The 18019-nt window shown below is 40.4% G+C and overlaps 2 protein-coding genes across 2 annotated transcripts in view; one reads left to right on the top strand and one right to left on the bottom strand.

Moving 5' to 3' along the window:
- Nucleotides 1-156: 156 nt before the first annotated feature.
- On the bottom strand, nt 157-14805 carry gnsa (glucosamine (N-acetyl)-6-sulfatase a). The gene is made up of 14 exons (XM_063006539.1): nt 14634-14805; nt 13845-13904; nt 12412-12618; nt 9991-10056; nt 8290-8388; nt 6908-7075; nt 6232-6314; nt 6038-6156; nt 4759-4862; nt 4561-4662; nt 3602-3709; nt 2807-2917; nt 1571-1731; nt 157-292 (listed from the first exon to the last, which is right to left on the bottom strand). The coding sequence occupies exons 1-14, from the start codon at nt 14796-14798 to the stop codon at nt 217-219; spliced, it is 1629 nt and encodes a 542-aa protein (XP_062862609.1). The 5' UTR covers nt 14799-14805; the 3' UTR covers nt 157-216.
- A 2394-nt stretch (nt 14806-17199) lies between these two features.
- tbc1d30 (TBC1 domain family, member 30) overlaps nt 17200-18019 on the top strand; it is a 33540-nt gene continuing 32720 nt past the window's right edge. The window contains exon 1 of the mRNA XM_063006529.1: nt 17200-17737. Within this exon, the coding sequence (XP_062862599.1) occupies nt 17200-17737 (538 nt within the window). The remainder of the gene's footprint in view (nt 17738-18019) is intronic.

Here is an 18019-nt window from a genome sequence, read left to right as displayed (position 1 = left end):
AGAGTGGTAATAACAACTGGTAGAATTTCTTCAAGCTTTATAACTTGGTAACCCTGTAATAAAGTGGCTCTACTGAGACAGTCCTCCTTCTGCTCTCATTCTAGTAAACTCTTATTATTCATACTGTGTGTAGAAAAGACAACAGCATCCATAAACTGGTTATCAGGACAAAAGGGCAATATTAAAAAAAGGTTGTTAGGCTTTTTTCACTCTTTTTCACTTCAGTGCCTGTCGTCGTTTACTTATGTGTGGACTGAGGCTGTTAAACATCAGACGAGGGTCAAATTTGAACCTGGAAGAGACCAGAAAATGAAACAAGAGTCAATTACATTGAACTTCTCTGAGCTGTATGTAAATAAATGACGACACATGTTAAATATAGTCAAATATACACTGATCAGCCATAACATTAAAACCACCTCCTTGTTTTTACACTCACTGTCCATTTTATCAGCTCCACTTACCATATAGAAGCACTTTGAAGTTCTACAATTACTGACTGTGGTCCATCTGTTTGTCTACATACTATTTAGCCTGCTTTCACCCTGTTCCTCAATGGTCAGGACCCCTACAGGACCACCACAGAGCAGGTATTATTTAAGTGGTGGATGATTCTCAGCACTGCAGTGATACTGACATGGTGGTGTGTTAGTGTGTGTTGTGCTGGTATGAGTGGATCAGACACAGCAGCGCTGCTGGACTTTTTAAATAGTGTCCACTCACTGTCCACTCTATTAGACACTCCTACCTAGTTGGTCCACCTTGTAGATGTAAAGTCAGAGACGATCGCTCATCTATTGCTGCTGTTTGAGTTGGTCATCTTCTAGACCTTCATCAGTGGTCACAGGACGCTGCCCACAGAGCGCTGTTGGCTGGATATATTTTTGGTTGGTGGACTATTCTCAATCCATCAGTGACAGTGAGGTGTTTAAAAACTCCATCAGTGCTGCTGTGTCTGATACCAGCACAACATACACTAACACACCACCACCATGTCAGTGTCACTGCAGTGCTGAATGATCCAACACCTAAATAATACCTGCTCTGTGGAGGTCCTGACCATTGAAGAACAGCATGAAAGGGGGCTAACAAAGTATGTAGAGAAACAGATGGACTACAGTCAGTAATTGTAGAACTACAAAGTGCTTCTATATGGTAAGTGGATCTGATAACATGGACAATGTTGGTAGAAACAAGGAGGTGGTTTTAATGTTATGGCTGATCGGTGTATTTATGCGATAATCAACATTTCATCTTTTTTAGGGGGTAAAAAGATAAAAGCACAGACATAATGGAGAGAAACCATATCCTAAAATTGCTTGTTGTGGCTTTGTAGCTCTTCAATATAATTTATTTAGATTAACGAAACAAACTTCTATGAAGCCACTTTACTCTTTTTCTGGGTTCATCCTTTCATCTTCTCACATTTCCAAATGATCACCAAGAGACCTAAATTTAAATCTTGGTAGTGCTACCAGCTCCCAGAGAACTTAGGAAAATTGTATTTTCCAAATTAAGAGAAAAAGCGGTAAAGGCAGAACAAGTTTTTGTTTACAGGAGAAGCACTAACCGTGAGTCGTAGACCCCAGGAGTTCTACAGGACTGTCCTGAACATGACTGCAACATCATCAGACGATGGTTCATTTTCTCCAACACTTCTTGATCGATCGTTTTGGCGATGTTAGTCAACTGGAAAGGGTCTGCAGTTAGATTATAGACCTCCACAAATACCTACAAGTCAGAAAAAATTTGATATGAGACCTGGCTGTGGGAAATGCACATGTTAATTTCTTGTCCTGTTGATTTTGGTTATTATTGGTTATTATATGATGGTCAGTTTAACAAATGTTTCCACTTATTCCTATTTTTGTGCACCCAGTTTGCACCCAGTAATTAAACCTGTTTAAACATCGATTTCCATCATCTCGAGTTGCAGTGCAGATGCCATTGACCAGCCAGCAGAGGCCGTAGTTGCAACACTGAAGAGATATGCCTCCAGCATTAACGCGACCCAGACAGGACAACAATTCATTACGAGGCTTAAGCCATTGAACTTAGTGGACAGACTAAGTGGGTAGCACTGTCACCTCACAGCAAGAAGGTTTTGGGTTCGATCCACAGGTGGGGTGGTCCGGGTCCTTTCTGTGTGGAGTTCGCATGTTCTCCTCGTGTCTGCATGGGTTTCCTCCAGGTGCTCCGGTTTCCTCCCACAGTCCAAAGACATGCAAGTGAGGTGAATTGGAGACACTAAATTGTCCATGACTGTGTTTGATATAACCTTGTGAACTGATGAATCTTGTGTAACAAGTAACTACCGTTCTGTTCATGAATGTAACCAAAGTGTAAAACATGACATTAAAATCCTAATAAACAAACAAACAAACATAATGGACAGAATTTTGGGCCCTTATAAACTCTGCCAAAGCCCAGATCTAAACACCATCAAACATCAGTGGAGAAGCCTAAAGATGGCAGTTTGCAGACCTTCACCATTTAATCTGACAAAGCTTGAGATGATCTGTCCAAATCCAAGTGTGCTCAAAACTATATTTTACATGGTCATGTGGAGAGTGATAAGAAAAAAAAGTTCAAAATGCAAAGGGGAACTGGATATGTCTACAAAATCAATAAGCATAAATAAATAACAGTAAATGATAAAAAACAAAATTGGATAAATTCCCCCCACTGTATTTATTCCCTACATATTCCTTATAATAAATAATGATTCTTAAAATGGCTTATTGTAATCAAAACAAATACAAATACAAATAGAGCATTATTATTGAGTGTGTTGAATTGTGTTCACCTCATTATCATCAAATTCGCAGTACTGTAGGTTTTCAGTCTTGGAGACGGTGCGAACACAGGCGTATGTGTTGTTATACGCATCTTCACATACGCAGTCAGGAAAACATTGCTAAAAAGATAATACAGTTTTGTAACTCTGTAAATCTGGCTTTGTTCTGGTATAGACATGTGACAAATTCAAGTAACATCACATATTTCTGGAAAGGTTTCAATTAAGCAATTAACATCAACTATAAAAAAAGATCATCAGGCCCAGTCAAACTCAACACAGAGTTATTGGAACACAGATGGTAGGAACTTCAGTCTCAAAAAATGTACCATCACTTTATGGCATTCATGAAGTACACCAAGAAAATGGTGTTAGACATGAATACTTGAGCTCTGCACTGAATGAGTCCAGTAGCTCTGTTACACAGCCGGGACATGTATTGGATCCACTTGTCCCCCTAGAGACAAAGGTCACCTTTATCCACAAGGCTTAAGGAATCAATAAATAGTTTAATGTATGGGATTTTTTTTTATCTAATGCTTTGGCCTTAAATCACAACTGGATGTTAAGCCAACTGGATGCTTACATAATATGTAGGATATTGGGCCAACATGTTTATAGGCACTTTCTACATCAGAGAGGATAAATCGAAGAAACATGTTCCAGAGACCTATAGACCAAGGTGAATCAATTTGCACTGAAGCTGCTCTAGTCAAAAATGGTGGTCCACTTAACACTTTATGTTGTTTTATCCTAAAATGTAGCTCATCAGCAATACAGCCACAAACACGAAGAGTTTTATACCGAGACTCCTGGGCCAAGACTGGGACAAGCTGGATCTGAAACCTTGCTTCCTTCTCCTTCATACTCCACTAGAAAATCGGTCCTCCATGTAATGTTTTCCTTCCCAACCTAAAACACACAGACATGATTTACACACATCATTGTTTTCCCTTCAGGTTAATGTGTAATCATACAATAATTAGCATATTTCAGATATTATTTTTGTAAATGTATTACAAACACAAAATCACAGTGTGGTTGAGGATGTTGAAAATATAATGGGGTTTATTTCCACTGATGCAGCTGGTAACCTTTAGTGGTGCTTACAACAATAAGTGTGGCTAAAATAAACACAGTGCACAAACCGGCCAATCTCAGGAACAAAGACTTGTAAGTCCTTTAAAGTTGCCACTGGTCTCTTGGCTCGGCCATTCGGTTTGGAGGGAATGCCCAATTTATGCAGGGTGTTGGTGGTGCCATAAATTTTTTCCCTTTTAATAATTCTCTTTTAATAAAGGTTAAAGCCTATACGTTTTGAACACCTTAATGTCTCCTAACTTGTGTCTTTCTACAACTTCTTCTCTTAAAAAGCACCATTTTATTAATTATTAGGATTATCATGCACTACTAGTAGTGGAATCCCTAAGGAACAGGCCGTCTTATTCTGGGTTATATTCTGATGATTGATCAAATAATCAAAATCACTACAGCTAATGTCAGGTTTGTGCAAATTAGGCTGATGTTATTTTTTGGAGGGCCTGAGCAAGTGTATAATGCTTACTCTAGAGCTACTCACTTACCCAAACCACATATGTCACAGATTTTAATAATCTATAACATTGTTAAATGTTTCATGTTAAATGTAATATGCATAACAAAAATCAGTAAAACTGATAAAAAAAGATATTATTTATTATACTTATCAGAGTGTACAGTGGTGAGGTACAGTGGACCGGAGTTACAGTGATGTTACTACTCACCATAATCGGCAAAAAGGACGACCCATCCATCTGTGTCTTGTTGAGGTCAAAGCCTGCCATGTCCAGTATAGTTGGCCCTAAATCTATATTAGCCACGAGCAGCTGGTTAAAGGATTAAACAAGTTAATTACATTCATGTAGAGAATCCTGTAACAGAAATGTTATTAACTGTCATTTACAGAAGCTTGTGTGGATTACCGAGCTGGTCTGGTTGGGTTTGATGTTGGGTCCTCGTACCAGCAGAGGAACCCTGATGTCAAACTCATAAAGCTGTCTCTTGTCAATGGGAAGAGAAAACTGACCTGAAAGCATGAACAGATAATCACACCCACAAGCTTGGATTTACTGAGGCCCTATTACTTTTACAGTATAAGAATTTTAATCTTATTTTATTCTTAGATTGTTTATACACAAATATTCAAGTGTACATTATGTAAAATCACAGAAAAAAAAAACCCTCCACCAATTTACATACATTTAAAGTACACTGATCAGCCATAACATTAAAACCACATCCTTGTTTCTACACTCACTGTCCATTTTATCAGCTCCACTTACCATATAGAAGCACTTTGTAGTTCTACAATTACTGACTGTAGTCCATCTGTTTCTCTGCATGCTTTGTTAGCCCCCTTTCATGCTGTTCTTCAATGGTCAGGACTCTCCCAGGACCACTACAGAGTAGGTATTATCTGAGTGGTGGATCATTCTCAGCACTGCAGTGACACTGACATGGTGGTGGTGTGTTAGTGTGTGTTGTGCTGGTATGAGTGGATAAGACACAGCAGCTCTGCTGGAGTTTTTAAACACCTCACTGTCACTGCTGGACTGAGAATAGTCCACCACCCAAATAATACCTGCTCAGTGGTGGTCCTTTGAAGAACAAGGTGAAAGCAGGCTAAAAAGGTATGTAGGGAAACAGATGGACTACAGTCAGTAATTGTAGAACTACAAAGTGCTTCTATATGGTAAGTGGAGCTGATAAAATGGACAGCGAGTGTAAAAACAAGGAGATGGTTTTAATATTACGGCTGATCTGTGTACATTCATACCGCTGTTACTGTTTGACTAGGTTTAATCTTATACAAAACATTCTTGCCAGCTCTCCCAATGCTAAATGTGCCAACTTGTGTAAGAGGTTTGTGGAACAGATGTATTTAAATACTTCAAAGATGAATAGCCCATCTCTTTGAGTGGTCTATTAATATAGTAAAGACTGTCCAGAGATATGTCAAGCCACAACAAATTTTCACAATCATGAAATGTCATAAGGCAGCTGAACTTCTCTATTAATTCTTATAGAAATTAACTAAAACCTGGCTAGTAAAATGCAACTGGTTAATGTTGCTCTCACAGACAAAAGAAAGCAGGGCTGATTATGCTCTGTTGGACTCTTGAGCACAAATAGCAATAGCAGAACCTGACTCACGTCTCAGCAAAAATATGGTATGACTCATGGATTATTGGGTTTACGTACCTGTGTGGTAACCATTGTCTGAGGTGAATATAATATAGGTGTTTTCCAGCTCTCCCCGTGACTCCAGCTCCTTCACCACTTTATCCACCAGATCATCTACAGACAGGAGAGTGCGCCACCTAGTGAAAAGCAATTAACATTAATCAGTAAGGAAACAAAGTGTCATGACAAGTCACACATGTTGGAATACATACCGACTTCTATAAGCATTATCAAGGAATTCCACTGAAGAGTTCGCCATTGGAGTTTTGGCTTGTCGAATTAGCCAGTGTTTATCCTGCAATGAGAGATGGATAAAGTCAACATACTAGAAAGAAAGAAAACCATTTAACCCAGTGATTTTCTCTACCAAGTGATAGTCTAAAACTAATTATTTAAAATCTCTGTAATATAATTGCTTGTAACGTACAAAGGCTCTTAGGTAAGCACAAACTTGATCTGTTAATAGTGTTTGGAAAAAAAGTGTAGGCCAGCGTTTCCCAACCTTTTTTGCACCACGGACCGGTTTCATATAAGATATAATTTCACAGGCCGACAGGGAAGGCAGGATTTAATAATAATAATATTAATTAATAATAATATTGCTTTTTTCACTGCAACGAGACACTGTTCCCACCTAGGGGTGACAATAAGACAATAACACCCGAAATAGAAGCAGTGAAAAATGCTTTTCTAGCTATCTCTAATTATTCATTCTTTCTGTGCGGCCCGGGAATAAATGACCCACGAACAGGTAGTGGTCCGCGGCCCGGTGGTTGGGGACCACTGGTGTAGGCCATTCAGTCACTGCACATTTTCCAGTACCTGATCCAAACATTTGGAAACCACTGCTCTAACAAAGACACAATCTGAAGCAGCTTCTTTATTTACCTTGCCATGAACGTTAAAACTGGGATCCCTCTGAGCTTTGATGTTGGAAAACTGGTTCTCATACTGAGGAGCAGCTGTCCACGGAGAGTGAGGAGCAGGAGTGGATATCATCATGAAGAACGGCCAGTAGTTAGACTTGGACTGGAGAAAATCTATAGACTTGTTAGCCTAACACAGCAGAACAAGGTAAAAGTAGATGTTAGAACTGTTCTTAACATAACCGATGTACATTTTGTTTACATCTGGAATGGACGACTTTCATGCTTTGATAACAAAAACTATTTTAATGCGAAGTTTGAAAGACTTATGCTGCCATCAAGGTGATGGTTTTTCCAGCATGCTTATTTCAGCAAGACACTGCCTGGCCTCACAGAGCATGAGCTACACCTGCGTGGTTATGTAGACACAGAGTGTGTGTGTTTGACTGGACTGCCTGAAGTTCAAATCCTTCTCCTGAAAATGTGTGGCGCATCATAAAGAGGAAAATCTGACAACAGCAACAATGGACTGTTAAGCAGCTGAAGTCTTATGAAACCATTTTTATTCTTGTTATTTCTTCATTTAATTAAATAAATTGTTTAAATGTTTAAAATGTTTCGGTGGAGTGTGTTTTAACAGATTACTATTGTTGAGATAAACCCAGGTAAGGGGATTTTAGCATGGCATACAGTCCCCTAAAACTGTATTCCATTATACTATACATATTTGTCACTACTTGGGATTTTTATTAAATTGACTTTAATATGACTAGTGATTTAAGAGAAAGGAGCATATAATAACAGAAAAACAGTATCTTTTAAAAGAAATCAGACTGGTTGTTAACTTTAATGTAAATAATTAATTATAAGAATTCATGTTTGACACTTGGTTGTTCCATCTTCATTACAGCCAGTAGGCTTTTGGCATTGCCATTTTGACATTAAACTACTAATTAATTAATCTATTTTGCTGCAGTTTAGTTTGGGTTAGTGTGCCCAAATTTCCTTCCTAGAGGAGAGCTGTTTTTAATACTAAATCACACTCTTCTCCCAACAATTTATTTCCCAAATTAATCCTTACCAGACTACATGTCCCTGCTGCTGACAAGAATATGCAAAACTAAGTCAGAAAAATGACTGTGTATTCCTTCCCAGATTCCCAGTGCGCTTCTCCATGGATAATTTTCCCCCTAACATAACAGACTATTATTATAGAAAAACAATATTGCATCCATCTTTAGTGGTCACCCTGTTGTTACATTTAAAAACAATATGCATAATGGAAACAACAATAGATATTAGATATATATTATATGATATGGTGTTTTTCTTTTGGTGCCTCATCACTAATTTATTGGTAATGCAGCATGTCTACCACTTGGGATATTAAAAACCAACACCTACCAGGACATCTGTAAGATAGTCTTCACTATAATTCTGTCCATGCTTCTGTGCGTGGCCATTCTCTGACAATGTGTAGTTATAGTACTTTGAGTTTTTTTCCTGAAAAAAAAATTAAAAAAAATAAATAAATAAATAAAAGAGTAACAGCCTGAGAAGTGAAATGCTTAGAGTTTTAACAAGGCTTGTGGTGTCAGGGTAAGTTATGGTGTAAGATCTAACTGCTATCCTTTTTTTAATGCTGACCAAAATACTTTCAACCACCGTGGTTGGGTTTAATGTTAAGGGTTTAATGTTCATTCCTTAAACACAGTGACCTACAATTTTAGCTCTGCTACCTGCAGGCCAAGCAACTATGCAGACAATGATTGGCTCTTCCAAGGGTGGGAATGTCAAAGGAAATTCCTCATAACTGCTGCAATCATGACCTCTGCAGGCTGACAAATGGTGCCTGCACAGAGACTGGAATTAATGGAGAACGATGTGTGACGAATCTCCGTGTGAACCCGCCTTGTGCAGGTTATAAAAAGCAGTCAGCTACTGCACATTTGTTGGAGGGGGCATGTATTAGTCATGGCTTTCTTTGGTCCAGAGTGGAGGTCAGCAGCATCAGAGGAGGCAAAAAGCAATTGCATAATTGGATATCACAAGATTGGGGAAAATGGAAAATGATCACCACATTATCTGCACTGTGTATTGTATTGTACTTTTGTTCTATGTTCTATGCACCCTGGTCCTGGAGGAACGTTGTTTTGTTTTAATATGTACTTGTATATAGCTGACAGTAAAGCCTCTCTTGAACTCTTGAACTTAAATACAACAAGATCAACGAGGTAGGCTGCATTACAGCTGAATAATGAATTAATACCACCAGTCAGTCTTAATGGTGATTATGATATAAAATCAATACATCATGATGCCTGTCGTGACCTAGTTTCACCTTGCACCCAGCATTTGAGGAATATGCTTCAGACCCCCCAGGACCTTGATAAAGATAGGGCAGTTATGAAAGCTAGATAAAATAAATGATCAGTAGGCTTTTTGTGAGAAGGGCCACATTTGATTACACAAGTGGGCTAAAGCTGTTCTTGTATGTCACACAAATGCATTATTGTATAGTGGTAACATTACAGGCTGCAAATTCACATGCAGTCCACCTTAAATGGCCCACAAGACACAAGTTGAGTTCTTCCTAACAGATGGCTGCTATGAAGTTTCAATAATGGGCAGATGATTTTATGCTTCCAGAGACACAGGGATTTGGAAACCATGGTGCTGTCATGGCGAGAGTAATCCTACTGGCAGCAGAAATCCAGGGCTTTCTAAGGCAATGAGATGAGATCCATAACTACAACATCCTCATCCTACCAACTGGAAATGACGGGCTTTAACTTGTACATAAAGGGCCACAAATATACATACTTTATGCAAGGTCTACCGTCAGACTGTCACAGTGACCAGAACAAAAGGGATGTAGTGAATCATGCCCCACTCATGTGAAAGCCCAAACTACTGTGTTTTTAAAATCACTGATAGGTACAAAAGAGCCTAAACTGAGCCTACTGGGCTTTTAAAATATTCCAAATATGCCAGTCTGGTAAAGTGGAAAACAGTAAACACATATGCATCTGTTCGAGTATAAACATTCTGAAAACATCTCTAAATAACATATTATATGTAGTTGGTGTGTGGGGTTTTTCTTACCAGTGCTGACCAGTGGACCCAACCTGGAGGTACATGCTCCACTCCTCCAGCCTCTTTGCTACCATACTATAGAAACATTACAGAGAATCAAAAAGAAAATGCATGTAATTACAAATCTGGATAAATTACTGAACACCTAAATGGACCTCTACATTTTGTATGGACGCAGTGCCAGGTACATTATTATTAAGATAATAAGAAATAAGATATCCTTTATTTATCATATATACTGTACATATACAGGTGTACAGTACAATGAAATTATTTCTTTGCATATCCCAGCTTGTTTGGAAGCTAGGGTCAGAGCGCAGGGTCAGCCATCGTACAGCGCCCCTGGAGCAGAGAGGGTTAAGGGCCTTGCTCAACAACCCAACAGTGGCTGCATAGCAGAGCCTGGATTTGAACCGCCAATCTTCCAGTTGAAAGCGCAAAGCTCTACCTACTAGGTTACCACTGTCCCTTAGAAGTCTAATGTGCTATCCATTGTGCCACAGAGCCTTATTTGGGTGTGGTAACTATTCTCAGCACAGAAGTGCACCGAAATGATAATCTTGTTGCTGGAAGTGCTGAACTGGCATGTGTTTCCACTACTACTATTTTTTTTCGCATGTCTGTGCATCTGGCTGAACATGTATCTCATTTATTTCTCAAAATAAGGTGATCAATGTTCAATGTTCCACAGGCATGAATTATCAATCTCTAACACATCTGTGGATTTAATAAGGCTTTACCACTATTGCTTTATCACCCAAGCCTTGTATGCACCTTGTGTGCCAAACAAAGTATAACAACTAAACAAAAATGCATGTAATGAACAATAAGTACATGACAAAAAAAGTTTGATGACAAAAAGCACCAATTTATAGAAGGGATGTCAGTGCTTAATTGCCAACCACCAAAGGAGTCCAATTAATGCAGTCTAGTTAATGCTTGATTCTGGGGAGACACCCTGGCAACCTATATCACCACCATAGACTAATGCCAGTCAGTTATCAATGGAAAGAGAAAAACTCCTGAAACCTATGACACCTGTTTTTGGATACATCTCAAACTAACAGGTCTGGATGGTCAAAAATAGTCCTACAATTTTGGACTTGGCCTCTTTTATATCCAGGGGTGTACTACTTGATATGAAGAATTAGATTCCTTCGAATGAGCTAATTTATTCCACACAGATAAGGTCAAAAAGGCAATGTTTAGATCATGTGACCACAATTGTTTAGGGGATTAAGATTTGCTAACTCATTGCCTAAAGCTACTGCCTGTGCTAGTCAAACATGCAGCTTCACACAGGCTGTGTCCGAAATGGCATACTTAAACAGTACGTACTAAATTGGAGGTAGTGCACACTGCTCGGATGGTAAAACAGTAAGCCCTTTTAGTACGCAAGTGTGCAGTATGCAAGCAACTTCAGATGTACTACGACTGCCATCTTACCAACGCCACGTGATGCATGACGTCACATCGCCACAGTTATATCAATTTTAAAATCAGACACAATTAATTCTGTCGTTCTCCACAAAGCTACTCATAACGTTATTCAGGGTCGTACTTAATAATAACATTTTTGCCATCTTTCTTCTTCACTACAAAGGCCTTTGCAGTGCCAGTTGTATTATGGGATAGATTATCGGACCGTGAGTGTGCATCGTTTGCATACTCAAAAATGGCTGCCCAAGCCGCTCAGGTGGCGCAGCGGTAAAACACACGCTCTTCACCAGAGCTGAGATTCCGGATACATGGTATCAAAACTCAGCTCTGCCTTGCAGGCTGAAGGCTGGGCGGCTGCATGAACAACGATTGGCCGGTTGTTCAGATGAGGGGCGGGCACCTGCATGGAGATAGGAAGGAGTGCGGTGGAAGGGTGTGATCCTCCGTACGCAGTGCTTCGCTACACTCAACAAGTGAAGGTGATAAAGACGGTCGATTGCTGTGCACGTGTCGGAGGGGGCGTGGAGCAGCTTCGTCAGCCCCAATCAGGAGCAGGGACCAGCATTAGTGAGAGGATGACTGACGGGTAGAAATTGGATGCGCTAAAGTGGGAGAAAAAGGGGTAAAAAAAAAAAAATAATAATAATAATAATAATAATTTTTTTTAATTGAAAAAAAAAAATTAATAATAAAAAATGGTTGCCCATGCAGTAGGTCATGAGTGTAGTTTTCGTGTACTGTTTAATAAATGCTACATATTTGGACACACTACCCACTCTCACGTACTGCCATAGAAATTTACAAAGCTGCACCTGTTCTCACATGAAACACCCAATACAATGTGTGACGTTTCAAATCCCATAAATGTTTCAAACACAATCGCATTAATGTTTCAAACTCAGTAAATTGCTCCAAAAAGTTTTTTTGTTAGTAATTAATTTAGCTGGAACCAATGTTATGTTGCATAACACACAAAAGTAGAAACTCCACCTCATTCATGTACTTTCCAGCAAAAAACGTCTGGTAGTAGCCATATTTCTGCAGAAAGGTCGGAAAGGCATAAGGCTCCTGACTGTTCTGCCAAGCCGGGCTGCTGCAGTTGCCCTCCAGGGTGTTGTTAATCACATGGTGATTGTGTGGGTATTTGCCTGTCAGTATGCTGGCTCTGCTGGGACAGCACAGGGGACTGGCAACAAACTGAAAAATACAGATCAGAGTAGGTTGAATCAGAGTCTCCCCCAAACCATTATTTATACTTATAATAAATACTAAATAAATAATAAATCTCACACCAATCCAGGAGAGTATTCTGTCTTTCCTCAGTGTTTTAAATAATAAATGACGTGTCTATTTCCCTCAGTTGCATTGCCAAGCTCCATCTAATGCATAACATCTATGCTGGCCAGGGAGGGTTAGTAGAGGCAGATTTGCCAGAGTTGTGACATGCACAGAGGTATTCCTTTGCCAACCATGCCAAGATCTCAACAAGACAGTAGGACCCACTGTTGCAGTAACATAAAATGGTGATACCCTATCTGGCCTTCTCTTCTTAAAACACATCTAGAGAATCAGGTGATATACCCACCCACCTAATATGCTGTCAAAACTGCTCTGACCTACTAAGACATGACCTATACAAGTCATCTGAAGGAGTCCTGTGCATCCTGGGTCCTCTTTTCTGCAAGGAAACAATGTGCCCATGCCCAGCAGTCAACATGATCTCCATTGCTCCGATGACCACTTCCAATGCCTATGTGCCCACTGAAGATGCTGTCGATGGCTGACAGAAGTTTAACTCTATACGCAGCAGGATTTAGCAGATAATATGTTGTGACACTCCTCATCACAAGTATTAAAATTATCTAGCAATTATAATAATTTATAATAGCAATTTCAGCCACACTAACTCTTCAGTTGGTCTGTACCTGATGCCATAGCTTTCAGATCCTCTGGTATCAATGAGTGTTGGTCGCTTAACAATTTGTAGGCGGTTCTTGGCTTGTTACTGCGCTGACCCCTGTCTGTGATTACTCACCAAGTCTGCCTGTGAGCACCCCTTGCTATTCTGGAGATACTTCAACCCTGTCGTCTGGCCATTCCAATTTGGTCTTAATCACACTTTAGCATCTTTATACTTGCCAATATCTGCTGCATTGCACAGATAAACTAAAAGTAACTACCATCAGCCCAACATTTGATATATATTTACTTGTTACAAAATATGCATCATCATGCACATTTCAAGGGTGGTCCTAAAGTTTTGGCATTATCAGTTCACATATCTGCATATTGTCCTTCCATAGATGTGCAAACATTTACATTTGACTGTTTGGTTACTAGCACATAAGCCCATACATTTTCGTCTGCATGTTTTAGTTTAACACAAGCATACAAATCTTATGACAATAACCACATTTCCCTACCGCATTTGTAAATGTTATTCCAGCCTCTCCAATCAACTTCCTTGTCTTGTTTAAGGGAATCTGTGGATACAATAGGATAAACATATAACCATGGCCAGCATTAATGCACAGTTGATAGAGTGGGTGACACAGCAAAATGGGTCATGGTTCCATCCTTATTTCTAGGAACAACAATTGGCCTATTGTTCATACAGGGTGGGAGCCGGACAGGACCTCATAACTGATGCAATTACGACCTCTGCTGGCTGATTGATGGCGCTGCACAGAGTCAAGAAATAATGCGTTTATCAGGGTGTGTCTCTCGTACACACAGCTGATCCACATATGAACTTGCCTCGAGCCGGCTACTGCACACGAGTAGGGGGCGTGTGTCAGTCTCCACTCTCCGCAGTCAGGAGTGGAGGTCAGCATCAGTAGACAGGAAGCGTAATGCAATCGGGTAATTGGATTTGACTAGATTGGAAGGAATTAACACAATTAATTATTGTGTTAGTGTGTTGCCCTGCAATGGCCTGGTACACTGACAGTGATGCAATAAGGGCAGTGGTAATTCAGTGTATAAGGTACTAGACAAGTAATAACAAGGAGGCTGGTTCAAGCCCCACCACTGTTGGGCCCTTGAGCAAGGCCCTTAAGTATTAATAGCATTAAATCGGTCATAACTGTAAGACGCTTTTGATAAAAGCGTCCACTACATTTCTAAAATGTAAATGCATTTCTGCAATCGGTTACTGAAAATAAATGTACATAAAAAGACCATGTAAGTAGTGAAAATATTGTAAAGCTTACCATACCACCAACAGACACGTCCAGATCATCAGTCAGAATTAAAACTATATTAGGATTGCGATTCATTTTAGCCATGGCGGCTAGGTTACATAACAACAACCCGATACAAACACAAACAAAATAATGCACTATTTTCCGAACACATGAACGAAAAATGACAGTCATGTTTACTACCAGATTTAAAACAGACACAAGAGCTAAAGTAAACCCCCTTCAACAACTTTAAAATGCGACTGTAATAAAGGCTATAGTTTAGGCTGCGTTTCAATTCGCTCCGTACTTTCTATTTATAGACACTATTTAGGGTCTAATATGAACGGCTTATAAATCGTAGGTAGTGTATTACGTGTATCTAAAGAAGTCGTTTGAAACACATCTTCCTTTTCAGTCATGTGCTAGGAAACCAAATAGCTTGGGTCAGCTGATGACGATATGCGGTTGTATCCAAAATTGCATTATAATCCCTACTCCCTACAAAGGGCAAATTAAATACATGCGCGTTGTATGCCATCTGATGTGCACCACTACAAAGCTAATCTATTAAAACGCACTGTGTGGTAATTCGTCTTCTAGATGTACTGCTACACATTACGTTTAGACACAATTCATAAAAACAAAACTTCATCCTTAGTGCACTTCGTAATAAAATGATTCGGTTTGGCTTATTCACTTGCTACAGTCCAAAATCCCCGCCCCATCAAATATACACCATATGATTGGTCTGTATCCAATGCGTGTAGAATTATTTACACCAGTGATTGGCCAGGAGTCAATTCTCCAGTTTCTATTCTCTGTTATTAAAGCGGTGCAAATAAAATACACTTCCAAAGTCGACTCAACAAAATAACAAAACAAAAACTGAAACACCAGACATGATAATAAACTGATCGTTTTTCTGCAACAGCGTGATCATGATCGGGGTCGTGGTGGGTCCAGTGTAATCCCTAATCACTTTGCTTGAACAGACTGGACATGACACCAATTCGGCACAGACAAACCCACATTCACCTACTCACTTAGACACTCACACCAAGCAAAATGTAGAGAAGCAAATCAGTTTGTCATCTCAGAAAAAAACCCTTTCACATCCCAAGATTCATACTGCTGTGCGGTACCACTTTCCCAGCTGCTTTACTGTGTTTACTGTAAAATCAGCAATTTAGCCTACTAACATTATATTAGGATTTACAGCATTAAAAGCACATGATTAGGGCTCAGTGGTTAGGGTACTGGACTAGGTTGCTCGTTTAAGCCCCACTGGAGCCAGTCTGCCATTGTTGTGGGCCCTTAAGCAAGGCCCTTAACCCTTAATTGATTTGTCTGTATTTCAAGACATTTCTTTGCATAAAAGTGTCTGATAATGCCATAAAAGTTTCATTTCATTTTGGGGCGGCACAGTGGCTCAGTGGGAAGCACTGTCACCTCACAGCAAGAAGGTCCTGGGTTCGATCTCTAGGTGGGGTGGTCCGGGTCCTTTCTGTGTGGAGTTTGAAGACTCAGCCTTTCCTGGATGCTGCTTTTGTACCAAACCATGATTACAATCACATGTTGACATTACCTGTTTGGAATCACATTATTATTTAGTTTTTCACCTTATTACTAGCCCTAAATTGCCCCCGTCCCAACTTTTTTGGAATGTGTTGCAGGCCTGAAATGCAGGAATGGAGGTATATTAACAAATGAAATGAAGTTGAGCAGATAAAACATGAAATATCTTGGGTTCAAACTGTCCGCAATCAAATAACAGTCAAAGTTTGTTTGGATTTTAACGTCATCTTTTACACCCTTCGGTTCCATCCACGACAGAAACGGTAGTCACTTGTTACACAAGATTCATCAGTTCACGAGGTTATATCGAACACAGTCATGGACAATCTAGTGTATCCAATTCACCTCACTTGCATGTCTTTGGACTGTGGGAGGAAACCGGAGCACCCGGAGGAAACTCACGCAGGCACGGGGAGAACATGCGAACCCCACACAGAAAGGACCCGGACCACCCCACCTGGGAAATCGAACCCAGGACCTTCTTGCTGTGAGGCGACAGTGCTACCCACTTAGCCACCGTGCCGCCAAAAGTCAAAGTAAATGTAAGGAACACTGCATTTTTATTTGCATTTTCCATACTGTCCAAACTTTTTCTGATTTGGGGTTGTAATATTTTTGTTATTGAACTATGATTTATTATTATTTTTATTATTATTATTATTATTATTGAATTATAGTCCTACACGCATTACAGGTAGCATTACAGGTAAAAGTCCTTCTGCATCTGTGTTGTGTGCACCTGTGGTGGCGCACCTGCTGTTGGGAAGCTGAATGAAGAAAGTTTGGAAGTGAGCAGGACTCTGTTACCCCCTGCAGGAGTACTGCACTTACCCGCCTGCAGGAAGGAAACAGGAGCTTGGGAAACATTAAAACAACGCCTGAAGCTCCAGGAACGCCATGCACCCGGAACTCCAGTTCCTTCTTCAGATGTTAGTAAACTATCACAGTAACGGCAGGTGCTCGCTGCTTTTACATACAAGCCAGAGAGGATAACGTTTCTGCACCCTGAAGAGGTAAAATGTCTGGCGTACAAGTTCCTGAACTCGACTTGAGAGAAGTGGACATATGTGTCGGGGAATTCGAGTCTGGGGAGCAAGAGAGCGGAGTTTTTGTGAATTTAGGGGCGTCCTGTATTAACGAGAAGTGGGATTCATCAGAAGGTCGACATGGATTCCAGGATTCGGGTTCCTATTGTACTGAGCGCACTGGCGGACAGACGGGGTTCAGAAACTTTTCCACACACTCCCTGGAGTCTGACGCGGCACTAACTGCGGCGGTTTGCTCTGAGCCACGCTGGCATGAAGCCAGTACCAGGTCTGATGAAGAAGATGGCATGCTGGTGTGCAGATCCTCTATAGTGGACTGTTTACTGGTGGAACTGTACGATACCTACAGCAGCGGGAGGAGCCGCAGGAGTGCGGACAGTCTGGACAGCTCGACCGAAGCCTCCGGATCAGACGCTTTTTTGGGCCGGAGTAACCCGGCCTCCAGTTTCCTACAGGAACTACTACAGAAGCACACCAAGAGACACCAGAGGAACTACCTCGCTCAGAAAGGTCAGCTGATTTAGGATTTAGGATTTACTTTTCACATTTAAACAACTTGGGACCCCTAATGCATGGGGTAGCCTATGGGCATATTGGTATACCTCCAAGCACCCTGTATCTTCACCTTGCAGTCTGTTACAGAAGCGGGGTGCTGTAATGAGAAAGGGGTGTTTGTAGGAGCTCTCATGATACAGTAGGCTGGAAAATTGTCCAGTAAAGTAAAATGGTCTAGTAGGTTGGAAAAACCACTGCAACTGGGAATCAAACTCAGGGCCTTCTTGCTGTGAGGAT

The sequence above is a fragment of the Trichomycterus rosablanca genome, chromosome 1, assembly GCF_030014385.1.
Source record: "Trichomycterus rosablanca isolate fTriRos1 chromosome 1, fTriRos1.hap1, whole genome shotgun sequence".
NCBI classification, from domain to species: Eukaryota; Metazoa; Chordata; class Actinopteri; order Siluriformes; family Trichomycteridae; genus Trichomycterus; species Trichomycterus rosablanca.
This window is presented reverse-complemented; position numbering and strand designations above follow the sequence as displayed.

Bases quoted from the DNA above. Each gene is read 5' to 3' on its own strand.
- gnsa (XM_063006539.1), bottom strand. From the start codon at position 14,798: ATGACTGTCATTTTTCGTTCATGTGTTCGGAAAATAGTGCATTATTTT. The intron at 10,057-12,411 runs GTGGAGTTTCTA...ATGTTTCTATAG, and splicing joins CTGGAAAGTACATGAATGAG to TATGGTAGCAAAGAGGCTGG. The intron at 4,863-6,037 runs GTACGTAAACCC...TCATGCTTTCAG, and splicing joins AGACAATGGTTACCACACAG to GTCAGTTTTCTCTTCCCATT.